This window comes from Herpailurus yagouaroundi, unplaced genomic scaffold, assembly GCF_014898765.1.
Source record: "Herpailurus yagouaroundi ecotype Mexico unplaced genomic scaffold, PumYag 215, whole genome shotgun sequence".
Lineage (NCBI taxonomy): Eukaryota > Metazoa > Chordata > Mammalia > Carnivora > Felidae > Herpailurus > Herpailurus yagouaroundi.
Window position 1 is genome coordinate 8,677,056 of NW_024412446.1, and position 16,772 is coordinate 8,693,827.

Sequence of the window (16,772 nt, forward strand, 5' to 3'; positions counted from 1 at the left end):
GGCATGTCAGTTTTATTGCTCTGGGAGCCTGGGCTCTGGGTCAGAGGCCTGGTTGACCCAGACATTTTTAGCTCTTGCCCACTCTGGTTCTTCATGGCTGGTGCCAGGAGGTGCCGGGGTCCCTCCCTGGGTGGGATCACAGAGGGACATTCATGTGGGTCCTTGACACCTTCTCCCAATCGTCTTTCGGGCTGCGCTGACCACTGCTGGGCCCTGGATCCTGGGAATGGCTTGGTTTTACCTAAGGGTGTGGGGGCAGCTATGAGAAAGCCTTGGGGCTGGCTTTTCCCTTTCATTCCACCACCCCAGCCCTCAACCCCTGGCCTGGCACCCACAATGCTAGGCAGTTCCCTCCCCTGGGACGCTGCAGTGGCCATGCTGGGAATGGTGTTCCAGCCTTTCCCCCCGGAAGGTGGAGTCCTCCCCTGTACCCAGCCTCAGTCCTAATGTGCACAAGCAGGGGAAGCGTCTGCCTCTAGTTTGCGTTTCATATCCCTGCTGCCTGCTGTTCTCAGAGCTGGCCCACGCAGGGCTCTTCTCTTTGCTGCTGCCACCACCACCAGGCCAGCCCAGAGGCACATGGGGACAGGGGAGGTTTGGTGCCAGCACTGTTCCTCTCCCTGCTTCAGACACTGCCTCCTCCCAGAGGCCTTGGGACTGGAGCCATTGTCCTGCCCCACCCCATCCCCTGCCCGTCTCAGAGCTGTTCATCCCCACCTGCTGTCACTTCTCAAGACTGGTCCAGATGCCTCAGTTACACTTGGAGAGCAGGCAGCAGGATGGGGGAAATCCAGGGGCGGGATACCTTGGGAAGGCCAGTGCCCCGCTACCCAGAGACTTCCCCACACTTCTACAACCTCTCTCGTTCCACCCCTGCTCAGCTGCCTCCGCCTCCCAGGTGTTCCTGATTTGGGGAGGCAGACTCTGCCCCAGTGGATTCTGGAGATGGGAAGCATTCAATAGGAAACAGCTGGAGGCTGGAATCTCCCTCTTGCCCTCCTGCCCCTCTTGGGAATGCCACCTTGAGGGCAGGCCTGGTGCCCACTCCCTAGGCCCACCTCTCGGGTGGTGGCAAGCAGAGAAGCTAATTCAGAGAGGACCTTGGGAACTGACTCATTCAGGGCCTGAGAATATCCAGCTTCTCAACAAACCACAAGAGGGGTGCTGTCTTCCCAGCTCTGGGGGCTCCCAGACTCAGGCGGAAGAGCTGGGTTTGATCCCAGCTCCACCACCTAATAGCAAGGTGGCCTCAGGTGACCTCTTGAGTGCTTCCTCTGGAACCCGTGTGAATATTAAATGAGATTACAGAGGTGACTGTACATTTCAGTAACCGCTGAGCTCCCTGCAGGCAGAGGCTGCAACTTTATCTTCCTAGAAATCAAAAAAAAAACTGGTCTCTGGGTGGTCTTGCTTTTGATTTTTTTGAAAAGATCTCTGAGAAAAGGACTTAGTAGAGGAATTGCCAGGGACATCCCTGAGTGAGGGCTGAGGTGGATATGAATGCTCACATGGGGCACCTCACATGGGGTCTGCCAGCCTCCCTCACTGCGGGTGCTGCAGACCCTGCCGTGGCCCCTCACTGCAGCCCAGCCTTTGCCACGGCATTGAAGGGTGTAGGCAGTGGTGGCACTCCGCAAGGGTCTGACCCCCAGGAGCAGCCCACTTCCCGTGAGCTGGGACGGGAGAGGCTGGGCACAGCCTAGCCTGCTCATACCCTTAGAGGCAAGAGCTGGGCTGTACTGGCTTCAGGACCAAGGTGACCCAGAAAGCACCAGCCTGAATGACTCGGTGAGTGTTATCCAGTTGGAAAGCCTCCGAAGGGAACCCATACCAGCAAAGCAGAGGCCCACAGCTTTCCCAAAGCAGAGAGAAAAGTAGAGATAAGACACGAGTTTCAGAGCCAGGACTCTGACCCGGAAGTCTCCTTAAAAAGCCCCTCATCTCCCCAGCCTCCACATCTCCCCGCCCTGAGGGCAAGCTGGGGCCAATGGCTGTGGTTAAGAGAAACAGCAGTTCTCATGAGAACCATCCCCTGGAAGGAGGCTAAGGGGCTCCAGGTTCTGCCTACTGAGCTTAGGGGTTGCTGGGAGGGACCTGGAGCACCCCATCCACCCCAGGCTTTAGCCAGAGGCCTCTTCTTTCTTCTGTTTTTATCTGACTGGGGGGCAGGGAGACTTTGGTATAAGATTTCACTTGGAAAGAAAGGCAGAGAGTGTCCTCTGAAAAAAAAAAAAAAATTCATTGATGACCATTTGTCTGGTCCAAGCCCCTGTTTTAACAGGTGTGGAAACTGAGCTCAGAGAGAGAAAGTGGCTCCTGAGTCTCCAGTGACCAGGCAGGACTCTTGCCCAGGTTCCCTGGCTCCCAGGAGCTTTCTTTTGTTCATTTGGAGCTGAGAGTTGAGTGGAAAAGAGTTGGTTAATCATAGAGCAGGAGAAAAAAGGCATAGGGGCTCACTGGATCCTGACTTACTTTCAAACCTTCCTGTTTGAGGCTGTTGTGTCTTCAGCATGAGGCCTGGGGGGGGGGGGGGGCCCGCCTCTCCCCCTCCCCCAACACTGTGCTGGGAGACCCTGGCCACATACCTCCTTCTGGTGAGAAGGAGCAGGCAAGAAGCCAAGGGGGTCTGGTTGCTGGTCTGGCCATGAGTTGTATGGGGAGCAAATAGAAGGACACGGTAGGTGTGCTCTTCCCGCTCTGTCCCTGGGTGGGGTTTGTTTTAGATAAGTGAGATGTTCCCAAAGGCTCCAGTGGATTTTCCAGCCATTTCCATGACCAAATATGCCATGAGAATCACTAGGGGTTGCCAGGGATGTGCCATTGGTATAGTTCTATAGGACAAGTACAGAAGGAGGTGAGAACACACATTAGGGATGCAGGGATACAGAGCCAGGAATCTTAAGGGGAGTCTCCTCGTGCTTTCTCACAGCTGCTCTGGGATGTGCCACCTGCCCCGCCAGTTTGCACACCCTGCACGAGGGCCCCGGTCTGTCTGGGCTCCGGCTGCTGGCCCTGCTGGTTCTCTCAGGCTGGACTCCTGTGCCTGTCTTTGGGTGGGGACTGCCTCGGGCTTCCTTTCTGCAGCCCTCCAGCTTCAGACTCCATCATGCTGTCCACCACCTTGCTCCCCAGCTCTGCTCCCCATCCTCAGTGCAATCCCAGGGATAGAGGATCAGGGTTCTAGTCTGGGCCGGGGGAGAAGAGGGAAGTCTTCTGCAGAAAAGGGGGTCACTCCAGAGAAGTGGCAGCAGCATCCCAAAGTCCTGAGAAAGAACCTTCCTCCTAGCATTCACAGGCTGGAGGATTTGCCTGGAAGCCGTCCCCACCCCCAGCTGTCACCAAGGCAGCACTGGTGGCAGTCCCTGCCTTTCCCGCCCACACATCTCAGGCTGCATCTATTCCCTGTTGACCTTTTTTTCTTCAGTGATGCCGCTACTGATCACTTTAACCTGATTTCGCCTCATGCAGGCTTGTGCTGGGTGCCTGGCCCCAACCGTCCCAGATATACACCCCTCCTTAGGTGGAACCCAGGGCCCTGCACCTCCCTAAGGGCAGCCCTTCTTGTTCCTTCTGCAGAGAGCCTGGAAGGGGGGGTGCAGAGAAGGGATGAGGGAAGACAGGACAGTCTACTAGGAATGTTTTTAATTCCAAAGACAGCGACATCTGTTCGTGTGGGCCTTCCCGCCCAGGCTCTGTTTATCCAGACAGGGGGCCCTTGCATGTCCTCAGCGGCGGGTTCTGCCAGGTGTGGCTGGACGGAAGGGATGGACAGAAGGGGGAAGGGGATGCAGTCCTTCCCTGGGTGGTCAGGACAGCCTAAGCCTAGCCCATCCAGCAAAGATGAGGAAGGGTCTGTGGTGGGCTGGAGGGACTGGAATTCAGACGGTCACTTTTGAGGAAGTGACTGGGAACATTTGTCTTGTACAAACCCCCCTGCAGCCTGCTCCTAGACCATTGATTCCAGGAAGGAGTGAGTCAGGCTTAGGGAAGAGAAGGCAAATCTGTGCTGTCCCAGAGAGAGCCCCCAGCCCACGGGGAGGAAGGGAAAGATGAACATCTCAAGGGAAGAGCCTCCAACTCAGCTACCCATCTGCTAAGGCGCTTATGTCACCATGGAGACCAGTTGGCCAGCTTTCACCCAATCAGAGTTTGCTTTACCCAGACAAGTATTGAGCCTGGGGTTCCTATGACAGGCAAGCATAGGGCTTTGGGAACAGGATCTAGACTGCCTCCTTTCTCCCACACACCCAGTGGTGGGGGAGGCACACCTTGTCCCACAGGGTGCAGTTTGGGGGAGTAAACTGTACCCTGTGGCATATGACCCAGATAGAAGGAAGAGAACCTTAGAAAGCCAGCAAGGGGCCAGTTTTGAAGTTAACCAGCTGATGGTACCAAGCGTACCGACACGGTCAGAGATGTTAATGGCACCTTCCCAGCCAGTTACACAACCAGCGGTTGCACGTCAGCTGAAGGGTTGCAGAGGAAAGCCAAGCGGATGGCCTTTTTTCACAGCTCTCAAGGCTCATGCCAACCCCTCCTCCTCCAAGAAGCCTTGTGCGGTTCCTCTGACTAGAAATTTTCTCTCCTTTCCTTCAACTGTCATTGCACTTTATCTGTGCTCTTCTTAAGGCCTAAGACTGGGTTTCATGAGAGCTAAGGTGATGCTTTGGCCATCTGGGTATGGCAGGCACATGGTAGGCACACACTTGATCTGTGTCAAGTGAAGGAGTGCTTTTCTGCCTGTTAAAGGTATTTAAGCCCATGTCTTGCTCTTCTCTTGGGCTCTCAGCCTTGTCAAGCACAGACTTTCGATTCATGTCTGTGATGATTCCTCAGCCCCACACCCAGGGTCAAACACATAGCCAGGCCCTCAGTCAGCGCCTCTTGAATGAAATGAATGAGTTGGAGACGTGAAGACTGCAGCAGTGAGCGACGCCTTCCTGGAGGAATGGGTTTTGTGACAGCCAGGGTGGGGAACCTGCCTGGCCCCTTGTGGGACTGGAGGAAGACTCTCTTCAGAGGGAGCATCTGGTGCCCTGGGAGAGGCAGATTAGGGATGGGTCAGGAAGGTTAGGGGGCCTCAGGCCTCAGCTGGGCAGGGGACACAGATATGTCCCTGCCTCTGTGGGTCTCTTTCTCTCCCCCTCAGGGAGTACCGGGCAAGGTGTCATGGGCCGGCCGTGTTTAGCTGCTGCGACTTTGGGCAACTTTGGCTCAGATGTGAGGAGACTCCGTGCAGCCTTGGCAGCTTAGCCCTGTCTGCACTGTGTAGAAGCAGGTGTGGAGTGTGGAGCCCTAGAACAGATGGAGCTGGCCCGGCCACCCTGCAGGGACACCCAGAGCCCAGCAGAGCTCCAGGACCCCACTTCTACCCACCAGGCAGAGGGAGTGCAGGACCAGATCCTGCAATGCAGGATACGACAGTGGTGCTGTCCGCCGGACCTGTTCTGGCTGGACCTAGCATGGCCTTGGGTAGGGTGCTCAACTTCCGGTCTCCTTCATTTCCTCAAATGGAAAATGGGGGTGCTGGTACTTACTTCATAAGGTTGAGGAATCACGAAGTGAGTTAATCCATGTGGTTTAGCACGGTGCCCATCACACCGTAAATGCTCGGTAAAGGGTGGCTTTTATTATGACCAGGTCTTGGCTTTCTTTGCAGTGAAGCCCTGCGTCGGGCTCCATGCTGAACATGGAGGCTGCTTGGGATTCTCTCTCTTTCTCTCCCCCTGCCCCTCCCCTGCTCATGCTTACACGCACTCTCTCGCTCTCTCTCTCTCTCTCTCTCTCTCAAATAAATAAATACTTTTTAAAAAGGAAAAAAAAGGAACCAGCCACACTTCAGTGAGGCCCAGCAGTTGTGAGCACCAGAAGCTTTGAAAGAGACCTGTCACTCCCCAGCTACAGTTGTGTGACCTCAGGCAAGAATTTTCCCTCCCTGAGCCCCAGTCCTCAAAACTCAGAAAACGGAGACAGTAACACAGGCATCACAAAAGTTGTAAGGCCTAAATGCAGTTGGATATCTGAAAGCCCTTTGCATGAGACCTGGCTCGTGGTTGGCATCCTGAAAACGTTGGTTTCCTTCCTGCTGTGAGCCCAGCTCTGCATAATGTGATGTCTCTGGGTTTTGTGTACCCTAACCATCTGGGGGCCTTCCCCCCACCCCCCACCCCAACACCAGGCTCTAACTTGGTGATTCATTTCTCACTCTGGTTAGAATGTTTACCAACTTGAGTGTAAAGAACAAGTTCGTTCTTCTCTGTCTTCCGAGCCACCCAGCCCAGACAAAGTGGCTGATTGCCCTTTGCCAAAGTGGCTCTGCCCGCGGCAGCACAAACTGTTTGGGGTTTTTCTGGTGAACTGCATGTGGCCACTATTAAAAGTGGCTGTGTGAGGGGCACCTCTTGCTGGGCATTTGTAACCAGTGTCATTCTTGGCTTTTGCTCATGTCCTTGGAGAATGGCCCATGGTGACCAGTTCCTTTCAGACCCCTAGAGCCCAGGAGGCTGCCCCACTGGAGAACTTCGTTATTCTTTACATTCCGAAGAGGAGGTGTGTGAGTGCCAGTCCACACATGTCTGGTCCTGTCACCAAATTGGCATCCAGGGAGGTGCCTGGGGGCAGGAGTTGAGAGTAGGGGAAGCAGAACTCCAGGGCAGTGCAGGACCTTTGCCTGGGACAAGGGCAGTTGTCCATGGCCAGAACGTAGCTCCTGCCCCCTGCAGACCCCCCTCTGGCTTCCTCCCAAGCCCCCCTCACATCCCCCAGGCCCCCAGGGAGCAGCCTGGTGGTGAAGGGGTTAGCCGCGGATGGAGAGGGGAATGGACTGGACTGTGTTTAGCTGCTTGTCAAACTTTATTCAGTACTTGGGCTGAGGGTCGGTGAGCTGGAGCCCCAGGCTGCCAAGAGTTAAAATCCGGAGGTTGGGTTTTTTGGAGGGGCAGCCGCCAGCGCCTCCTTTGAGTCACTTCCTTCGGTGGGGGCGGGTCCCCGCGCGGTCTCGGGAGGTCCGTGGCGCACGCACTGGGGCGTCCCTGCGAGCCTGGCGCGGACCAGCAGGCGGAGAAGAGGGCCCGCCGCCACCGGTGCGCTCCTCTGGGAGGCAGTCTCCGGGGAGGGGAGGAGAAAGCAGAGCCGCACACCATGCGCTTCCCTGTCCGGCTGGAGTAACAGTCCAGGCCAGCCCGGGGGCTGAGCGCTCCGCACGCTCCCTCTATCTTCGCCGCTGCAGCTGAGCCCCGGCGGCCAGGCTGCCCGCGCCTCTGCCTCTCCCGTGTCCCCGGAGCTGGCACCGCAGGCCCGGTTGTAGTCCGGGCCGGGTCCTGCTGCCGCCGGCATGACCGACATTCTGCCTCAGCCCGACTGCAGCCTGAAGGCGGTCTGTGAGCCCCTGGAGCGCTGCTGCCTGGATCGGCTGGAGGAGCCGGGGAGCAAGCGGCCCCCCAACACGGGCGCCCGGCTCTGGGGCCGGGTGCGCAGCAAGCTGCTCCGCCAAAAGGTGCTAGGAGGGGGGGAAGGGGGACCTGCGTGGGTGGGAGGGCCAGGGACTGCTGGGGCCGCTCTGTCCGCTCCCCCCCCCCCCAGCCCCCCTTGGAGATCCGTTACAGCTCCTGCCTGATTACGGAGTCCTAGGACAGAGGCTGGGGTAGGCATGTGGGTCTGTTGTAAGTGGCCTTAATTTGATGATTAATGCTGTTGCCACCCCCACCCCTGACCCTGGCTGCTTTCTTTGCATCTGTCCCTGTCTCAGGAAGAGGGGGGTTGTTGTCTCCTGTGGGAGAGGACAGCCTGGCTCCTTTCTGAGTCTATACAGGCAGGAATGTGAACGGTTAAGCAAGGGGCTCCTGGGTCTCAGTTCCCCCTACTCAGGGTGCCCACCCCCTGTGGGACTCCCTTCCCGAATCCCGTGGACATTGCTGAGGGGCACTGGCAGAAGCACTCAACACCACTGGCCATGTAAGACTTCTTTGTACGGGGCTGTGGGCATCATGCCCCACCAGGGAGGACGGGAGCACGGTGTGGAGGTGGTGGTGGTGCTGAGTCTGGGGTCTACAGCCTCCAGGGTCCTGCCTTGTCAGGGACCACCCAGATGACTGCTGGCCCAGTTCCAGCTGGGCATCAGGCAACCCAGTCAGCGTGCCAGGGGTTTCCTGACCCAGCAGGCAGCCTAGACCAAGCTGTGCCAGGGCGGACTGCCTGTCCTGCCTGCAGCCCCAGACCTTGGTGGGGATTAAAATCTGAGATAGAAGCCGACTGTCCTGCAGCTGGGCAGGCTGCCTAGGGGCTGGCTTTGGGCCCTGGCATCAGGCATCTGAGGAGGAACCAGACCCAGCACCTAGTACACAGTAAGCACTTGATAACTGTGCCCTGAATTCACTGCCTAAGCAAGATGTCGCAGGGTGCCTGTCCTCGCTGGCAAGGGCCATGCCCATCCTTCAAGGGAGGCTGTGGCTGTGGCTGATGGAGATTTCCAAGCCATCCTGCAGCTTGGGGAGGAGGGGAAGGGAGACCCTCTGTGTAGGTCTTTACCTCCAGCCAGCACCTGCAAAGAGGAAGGGATCTTGGGCCTGTTGTCTCCTTGTCTAGTTTCACCCCTTGCCAGTGGGGCATACTTGACCTCCCAGAGGTGACGTCAGTCTTGGAAAGTGCTGGACAGGGCAGCGACTTGAGCTGTCCTGTGTTGGCCCCTGTGTCACCTTCAGCATCTCCAGGGACCAGGCTAGCAGAGCCCTGCTGGCCTCAGCTGCTCCTGTCGCCCCTCTGTGCTGAGGCAGCTCTCTGTGCCCGGCAGCCCGGAGCCGTCCCTTCCCTGCACCCCCCTCCCCGGCCCCTGCTGAGGCCAGCAGACACCAGCCCAAAGCTCATTGTCCATTCCCAAACCTCCAGCTTGGCAAGAAACTGCCCCAGCAGGTTCCTGGCCTGGTGCCAGCCAAACAGAGCCTTTCTGGTTCACCTGTCCCTTTGGGGAGGTGCCTGGCAGGTAGGGGGCAATTTTTCAACCCCTCAAATCCCAGACTTTCTGTTCTTCCGCTGTGCGTGTGTGACTGGCAAAATCAAGAATCCGCCTCAGGAATTCTTTAGGCAGCTTTGCCTCTGGGGGCCTCTTGTATCTCCACGTCTGGTGGTACCCTCTGGGCAAGGGTGGCAGGCCAGCCGGGTGCTGAGCAGCTGAGCCGATTGGTATCCGTGCGACCGCAGGGTGGCTCTGGCACTAGGGTACCCTGTGTGGCCAGGGATTTGGTCCTTTAGTTCCCGCTGTGTGACAAAGTATGTCAGTGTCACAGACACGAGGGTCTGCATGGCGGGACATTCATTCACCCTGCTGCGCCTGCCTAACTGTGCCCAGGCTGGTGGGTGAACAGGTGGGCCTGGGGGGCCAGGCCCTCTGCCCACTCCCCTTCTTTCCTCAGCTGCATTAACCTATCTTTTGCAGGGCAGGCGGCTCACTGCCAGCCAGGGAGGGGACTAGGATCAGGCAGCAGCTTAGGTGGCATGGGGGAAGGGCGCCAGGTACCACCCAGCCTGGCAGGCGGGGTCGCCCATTAACTCCTCATCAACTTTGCCCTGAGGATTTGATGCTGTGGATGCCAAGACACCTGCGGCCCTCCTGCTCCCTTTTCACTACTAAAGATTTGTTAAAGGCTGGAGGGGGTGTATGTGACTTATCTGGGGACCCCTTGCTGGGGCTAAAGAATGTGTTCAGATGGGACAGTCCTAGTTAGTATTGACCTGTGGGGTCTCTGCACCTGCTGGAAGGGGCTTCCCTCTGGGTCCCAGGGGGCTGTGTTTGGGGTTGTTCGTATCCCCAAGGGGAGTTCTGGGGCTGAAGCCTCATTCTGGCCTCTGACTTGGCGGTTGGCGTGTGGTGCAAAGCGTTTAGCAGAGGAGACACGTGGCATTTGGGTTTGCGGGCTCCGCCAGGGCTCTCGGCACCGCTTCGCGTTTCTGCTTTCCTTTTCCTTTCCTTTTTAATTTCTTGTTTGTTTTTTAATTTTGCGCCTCAATCACACTACCAGAGATGAGGCTCAGCGCCTGCTCTTCCTCCCATCACACCTGCTCCTGGAGCCCTGGTTTGCACTTTGCAGGGAGAGAGGCTGAAGGAGGAGGCCCATCCCCCACCCCCTGAAGTATCCAAAGGTTTTAATGGGGTCACTTGTGGGAGCCATAGAGAAGCTAGCAGGCCCCCCATGAGGCAGAGGCCAAGCCAGAAGCATTGGGCAAGTGGCGGGGTGGGGGGGGGGTTGCCTGGAGGTGGGGACTGAGGCTGAACTGGCAAGGCCCAGAGGATGCCGGGGGGAGGGGGTGGGGGGTTGAGGACAGTTCTTGATGACTTTGGCTCTGCTTCAGGGGTTGCCACAGGGCGTTGGGAATTCCCTGCCTCAAAAGAACTTCTGCCAAGAAGCCAGAGGCCAGCAAGGTAAATGGAAGTGTTTCCTGCTGAACCCCAGAGTGTCTGTGATAGGGTTTGCTTCCCTCTATTTCTGGAGAGGGTCAGAGGTGTTGCCTGAGGAAGGACAGGATGGGAGCCCCCTTTGGGTCACTTGTCTAGGGAACCTTAGGGCTCAGGTCCTTCTCTTTGCCATCTTGACTGTGACCACAGGACAGCTCCTATCCCCTCCCAGAGTCTGTCATTGAACTTGACAGTTCTTCCTAACAGGTAGCACCAGGTACTCAAACCACGCGTATATCCCCGAGGCTCACACAGCCATCCCCTGGCTGTTCTAGGTGTGGAGGGCACAAGGGTGCTAGGCTATCAGATACAGGTACATCTTGGGCTCATTAACTGTATTTCATAATCTGGCTCTGGATGCCAAGAAAGATCTTGAAACCTTATGCAGTAGCCATCTATCCTGCCCTGGCTGCCCACACACCGCCCTGCCCCTCACCCCCTGCCCTGCCTCCTCTGCCATATCTGCTAGAGGGAAGGGACCCGTGTCTATGTCTTAATCATTCATGTGCCCACTTGCACCCCTATAGTGATCCCTCAGCTGTAGGAAAGGGACAATAGTGCCTCTCCTTCAGGCTGGAGACCCCTGTGGCCAGCCCATTTACCCCCTGGGCTTCTGTGAGAGCCAGGATTGTGATCAGGCTGGCTGGAGAGTTAGCAAGGGGGAATGGAGTAACATCCCCACATTCTCACAGCCATGAAGCTTCTTACAGCACTTGCTCACTGGGGCCATATGGGTGATCTCCTGACCTCCAGTGCCCCTACTTCTCCACTGAGATGGCTCCCAAGAGGGCTATTTGATTCCACAGAGCAGGGGTCCTCAACTCTAAGAATCTGATGAAGGTTATGGAGCCCCCATCCAGACACAGAGCCACCCATATGCACAAATTAGATGCTGTTTTAGATACGGTTACAAATCCCAAGGTAGGAACCCCTACTCTAAGTGCACTTGGCAAGTGCTGTTTCTTTGCACCTGGGGAGGTTAGAAAGGGCACTGGCTCTCTCCAGCATCTCTGTGGTCCACAGGTGGCTTGGCCAGGCAGCCATGCTGGGCTTGGTGCCCCAGCTTTTAGATGGCCCCGGACCAGGGGGAGCTAAGCCTGCCAACCCAGGTGGTTCCTGAAAGGCCAAAGCTGTCAGAGCCCAGTGTTGCAGGAGTATCCAGAGGCAGCGAGGCCACAGGAGGGCAGACATTTTGGAAAGAGCCCAGAAACTTCTGCAGGAGGTGGTTTGGGGGAGTTGCCAGGCACTGGTCAGGGAGCACAAGTTTGGAAAGCCCTCTGCTGAGTGGCCTTGCCTGCCAGCTTCCCAAATTGTCAGGAGCTGGTCAGCAAGTACTGTCTTGGCTTCCTTTCTCCCTATCAGCTCATGCTGGGGACAGGAAAGATATTTGTGTTCTGACTACTCCCTAGCATCCTAGAGGAACACCCATTCCCCCATGTCTGGAACCTGCCTGCCCAGTCCCTGGGAGGAACCAGAGTCCGTCCAGGATCCCACTGAGCTTTAGATTAAGGCCACCCCCGCTGCATTGTCTTTTGTCCCCAGGGTGAGCCTAGAGAGGTGGTAAGCCACCTTGGGAGCTTGCTGTTAGGATTCTTCTGCAGAGAGGCTGAGAGGGCCCTGTCATTCCACGGTGATTTCCTCAGCCAGGAGCTAGAACCTTCTCTGTCCTGGACAGTGATCCCAGCCAAGGTTGGTGCCTCAGATGGGCACAGCCAGAGCAGTGACAGCCACAGCTCTGCTTCCCATCACATGTTTGAAGCCTTGTTTGTGTCCTGGCCTCCTCCTTGGAGCACCCCGCCCCTCAGGCTCATGCGGCACAGGATGCCAGAGAGGGCACCAGGCTGGTGGGAGTCAAGAGGCCTTATTTTTCTAACTCTGAGCCTGCTGTCTTTACTAGCTGTGTGACCTTGGCCAAATCTCTTCACCTTTCTGATTCTCTGGCATCAGTATCATGAAGGAGCTGAACAGGATGATCTCCTAGATCCAGCTCATGTGATGATTTTGGCCATGTCTCAAGATTCCTGTTCCTAAGTCTTAAACTCTCAACACGCTGGGAAAGTCTGGGTGGGAGAGGTCACAGGGCTGCCCCTGGGCCAAGGCCAGCCATTCACTGAACAAAGGAGCTGAGAGGTGAGCAGGAAACATGAGACTTCTTGACCCCTGTCCTAAAGGAGCCTTGGTGGAAAGGCATTGCTTTCTCTCCACCCCCCACATCCCATTTGATTCATTTTGTCTCTGAATATTGATGGGTGCCTTCCATGTGCTGGGTGCTCAAAGAAGGCAGAGAACCCTTAATCTCATGGAACTTTCTGTCTACAGAGGGAGTCAGGCAATAAATGAGATCATTTCAGGCTGGACAAGTGCTGGGAAGAAAATAAAATTGGGTAATAGATTAGAGAGTAATGAGAAGGGAGAGGCCTTGCCTGAAGAGGTAATTTTGAACTAAGATTTTTTTTTTTTTTTTTTTTTTTTGGTTTTTTTGAGAGACAGCACAAGCAGGGGAGGGGCAGAGAGAGAGAATCCCAAGCAGTGTGATTCAGTGCAGAGCCTGACTTAGGGCTCAATCTCACCACCTGATCATGACCTGAGCCAAAATCAAGAGTCAGATGCTTAACCAACTGAACCACCCAGGTGCTCCTTGAACAAAGATTTAAATGACAAAAGGATTCTGGAAAGATCCAGGATAGTGCATTCCAGGCAGAGGAACAGGCAAAGTGAAAACCCTGCGGCCGGGGTGGCAATAGCATATTCAGAAGCAGACAGAGGCCACGGGAGAGTATAGGAGATCACCCTGGATGGAGCAGGCAGTGGCCAAATTGAGTAGGACCTTGCAGGCCATGATAAGGAGTTCAGCTTTTAATCTCAGCACAGTGGGAAGCCCCTGGGGAGCTTAAGCCTGGTTTTAGTGATGCAGACACATTTTGAGCACTTGCTGAGTACCAGGTCATTCCTAGCGGTAATGTGAGAGGTGATAACCTAAGAGGTGCTAATATTATCTAGTCTGTTTTACATGAGGAAACGGGCTCAGAGACTGACCCAGAGTGACCTGAGTGGCTTAGTCCAGGAGCCAGCACTTAAACTCGGCTCTCAGCCAGCATGCCGCCCTGCAAGGTGGAGGTCCAGAGCCCCGTGGGGGCCTATGACTGATCCTCAGTTGCCCGGTTGTCTGGGTGGTCATAGAACTCAATGGGGTCGGGGCCGGGTGCCCTGGATAGGGTGCCTTGCTGCTTGGGGACTTGCGGCCTGTGGGACCAGGGCAAGAGTGCACTGAGAGGCCCTTCGGAGCGGGCACAGGCAGCAGAATCGCCAGGGCTACTCATTCTCACGAACAGGCTCTGTGCCCAGACTGCGTTCCTGGCCTGGGCAGGGAGGATGAGGTCAGCTTCAGAGTAGGACTTTCACAATGCTCACCGAAGCACTCTGAGTCCAGAGGGAGGCCACCGAGCCCGTGGTGGTCCGGCAGGCCCTTGGCCTTCCCATGGCAATTAGCATGAAACTTCCTGCTCAGGACCTCAGCCTCCCACTCCTGACTCTGGAGATGAGGCTGCTCTGGGCTGCCTGTGTGTTGTTTTGGCCGCAGCCAGTTCCTTTTCCCAAGAGCAACCCTGCCTTCATTACCCTGTTGCCCCCAATATGGCCCTGAGCCAAGGCAAGGCAACTTCCTGGCTGTTAGCCTGAGGCCCGGTTCTGGGGTGAAATGTCTAGGCTGTCTGGAGCAGGGAAGGCAGTGTGTACGGGCCAGCCCTGAGGAAGGCAGGGTCCCAGGGCTCTGGGAGAGATGCCCCCAGCCTTGGGGGTCTCCCGAGGCAGCCCAGGGTTGAGGGCAGGCTGAGCCACTGGAATGCAGGTCACAGTGGGTGCTATGAGGCTAACCTGGCTTCAATAAAAGCCTCATTCAGAGCTGCTAAACCCTTTCCATATGTGGGCCTCTGAGAACTTCAAAGTCCAGGGGGGCGGGGGAAAGGGAGGCGAGATCCTGGTGCCTTGCAGTACAGAGTCAGCACAAGCCTATCATGCAGCGGGCCTGGGAGAGGGTACCTTGACCCTGCAGGGTGAGTGCTGGAGGGGCACTACAGCAACCTGTTTGGCCTAACGGTGGGGGAGTCAACCCCTGGGAAAACGGGGTGAGTTTCTGAGCCTGACCATGGTTTCCCCAGGCCCAGCTGCTGAGCTGGAAGCCAGGATATAGGCCCTGGCGTCCTCCTGCCACCCCTCCCTGCCTCTCTGCGAGCTTCTCTCAGAGCAGCCACGTTGACGGAATCCTCTAGTACCCTTCCCGAGAGGGAGGAGAGGCAGGCTTTGGCAGCTCCCTGGTTCCCCTGTTGCCAGCCTCTCACGCCTGTGGTCTGTCCCAATGACAGGCTGGCCTGGGTGTCCCAAGGGGACCCAGCCCAGAGCATGTGGACACACTTGGGGGAGGGCAGGAGAAGGCCAGCCCGGTACCGCCACCGTGGCCACCGGCCTGGGAGACACAGGAAATGTACTGCCGTCAGACAGGACACCTGGCTCAGGGCCTGGTCTCCACAGCCCAGCACTTGGCCTCTGGCAGGCATCCCCAGAAACACTGCCAGCCATCTCTACCTTCCATTCAGCACCCCGTTCACCTCTGAGGGTGACGAGTCCAGTATACTGGATTTGCTGTCCTTCTTGTTAAGAAGCACTTAGTTTTTATTAGCCCTACAAACGAGTCTGGCTTCGAGAGAAGTCCATGCCACCTCCCAGGACAGGCCCAGGATGCCAGGCTCCGGACTCAGAAAGCCAAGGGTAGAGCAGCACTGGAGTGAAAGCAGAAGCGAGGCCCCCAGGGACAAGAGGTCAGGGATCGGCCAGGCTCCGCAGGGCCTCAGGGCTGTGCTGTGGAAATGACAGGGTGAGGTTCTGAGGAAAGGGACTCAGAGCCAAGGGGCTGTGGGGAGGGGGTGGGGGTGGGCCTCGGAGCCCCTGGGGTCCCTGGTGAATACTGTCTTCATGGGTCCTTGTCACCCAGTGAGCCCTTGTGTTACATCCCAAAGTAACACACTGATGGCTGCTCTGTGCCCCTTTGTCCCCTCCCACTGGGACTGTAGCTGTCAGTTCCATCTGGTTATCCCCACTGCCCGTAGACAGTGCGGTACCACCACAGGCCCCCTGTGAGGCGTGTGGGAAGGGGCAGTGGCAGAAATCACCAGAAGGCTTTTGGGCGAGCTGCCTGGCTATGGGAGTGTGGCACTGTGGGAAGGCTGTGGGCCACCATCAGAAGGACTTGGGTTTGAACGTGGGCTGTGTCACCCACCCAGGGGAGCAGCAGTGGGGACTCCAGACTCACTGGTGCCTCTGAAAGCCCCAGCACTGAGAGGTGGCCATGAACAGAGGGAAGGAGATCCACTGGGGTCACCTGCCCCAGGCTGGCGAGAAACGGGTTGGGAGGAAGGGGTCAGGCTTCTCAGAGGGGACCCTTGAGGATGTTCCTGCAGAACAAGTCACAGCCGCCATTCACAGGTCGCCTAGGTGAGCTCAGAGCATCCTCCCCTGCCGTCCTGTCCCCCAATCCCGTCAGCGCCCCTGTGAGGCCGCTGGGGTTTCCTGTCCGAGATGTGAGGCGGGGAAGCAGCTACCCAACTACCAGCCACATTCACTCTGAGAATGTGCGTCTCCGTCTCCTGAGCAGGAATGCAGGATTCCGAGCGCAGGAAGGATTTCAGTGCAGGTGACCTGGTAGTTCTCTTGTGGACATCCATCCCCAAGGTCAGCTGTCTCCTTGGCAGAGGTCTGAATGTGCAGCCATGACCCGACCTTTGCCTAAATGCAAAGGCAAACAACATAATTGAGGTGCTCCCGGTGGCTGTGTGTGGCCCGCTTGTTTGTTCATGACTTTCTCCAGGATGTCCTGTGGCTCATTTCTGTCTCCTGCCTGGACCCCACCGTGGGGGAGCCCCAGCGGCATGTGTATTACCTGTGGGGTGAAGGAGGAGTCCTCTGGGGGTCTCCCCCAGCCTGGCTCTTCACAGCCCCATCTGTCTCCACCCCCCCCCCCTCAGGTGATCTGGCAGCCCCTAGGTACCCGCTCCCCAGGGCCAGTGTGGGGGGAGCATCTATCTGCTGGGACTGGCGGGTAAGTGGTCAGGTGTTCCTGTCCGCTCACATCCTGGGGGCTGGCTCTTCCGCCCCCGGCACTAATCTAATCAGGAAATAGCAGAGTCCACATTTCCCAGGGGTTATAAATAGCCACAGTAGTTCAAGCAGCATCATTTCTCTGGAAAATGTGCCACGTTCGTCTCCACTCCTCACCCTCCCTTCTCTGTATTTAAGTGATGTCCTGAAAATAGACTTGGTTTCTGGAGGCTGG

The 16,772-nt window shown here is 56.9% G+C and overlaps 1 protein-coding gene across 9 annotated transcripts in view; it reads left to right on the forward strand.

The window, feature by feature from the left end:
• ABR (ABR activator of RhoGEF and GTPase) overlaps window positions 1-16,772 on the forward strand; it is a 185,136-nt gene that overhangs the window by 154,331 nt on the left and 14,033 nt on the right. Inside the window, exon 1 of one of the 9 annotated variants that reach the window (XM_040455458.1) lies at window positions 7,092-7,495. The exons of the other annotated variants lie outside the window; for them this stretch is intronic. Within the exon in view, the coding sequence (XP_040311392.1) occupies window positions 7,334-7,495 (162 nt within the window). The 5' untranslated portion in view covers window positions 7,092-7,333. Of the gene's footprint in view, window positions 1-7,091; window positions 7,496-16,772 lie in introns of those variants that run through there. 9 annotated transcript variants of the gene reach the window in all.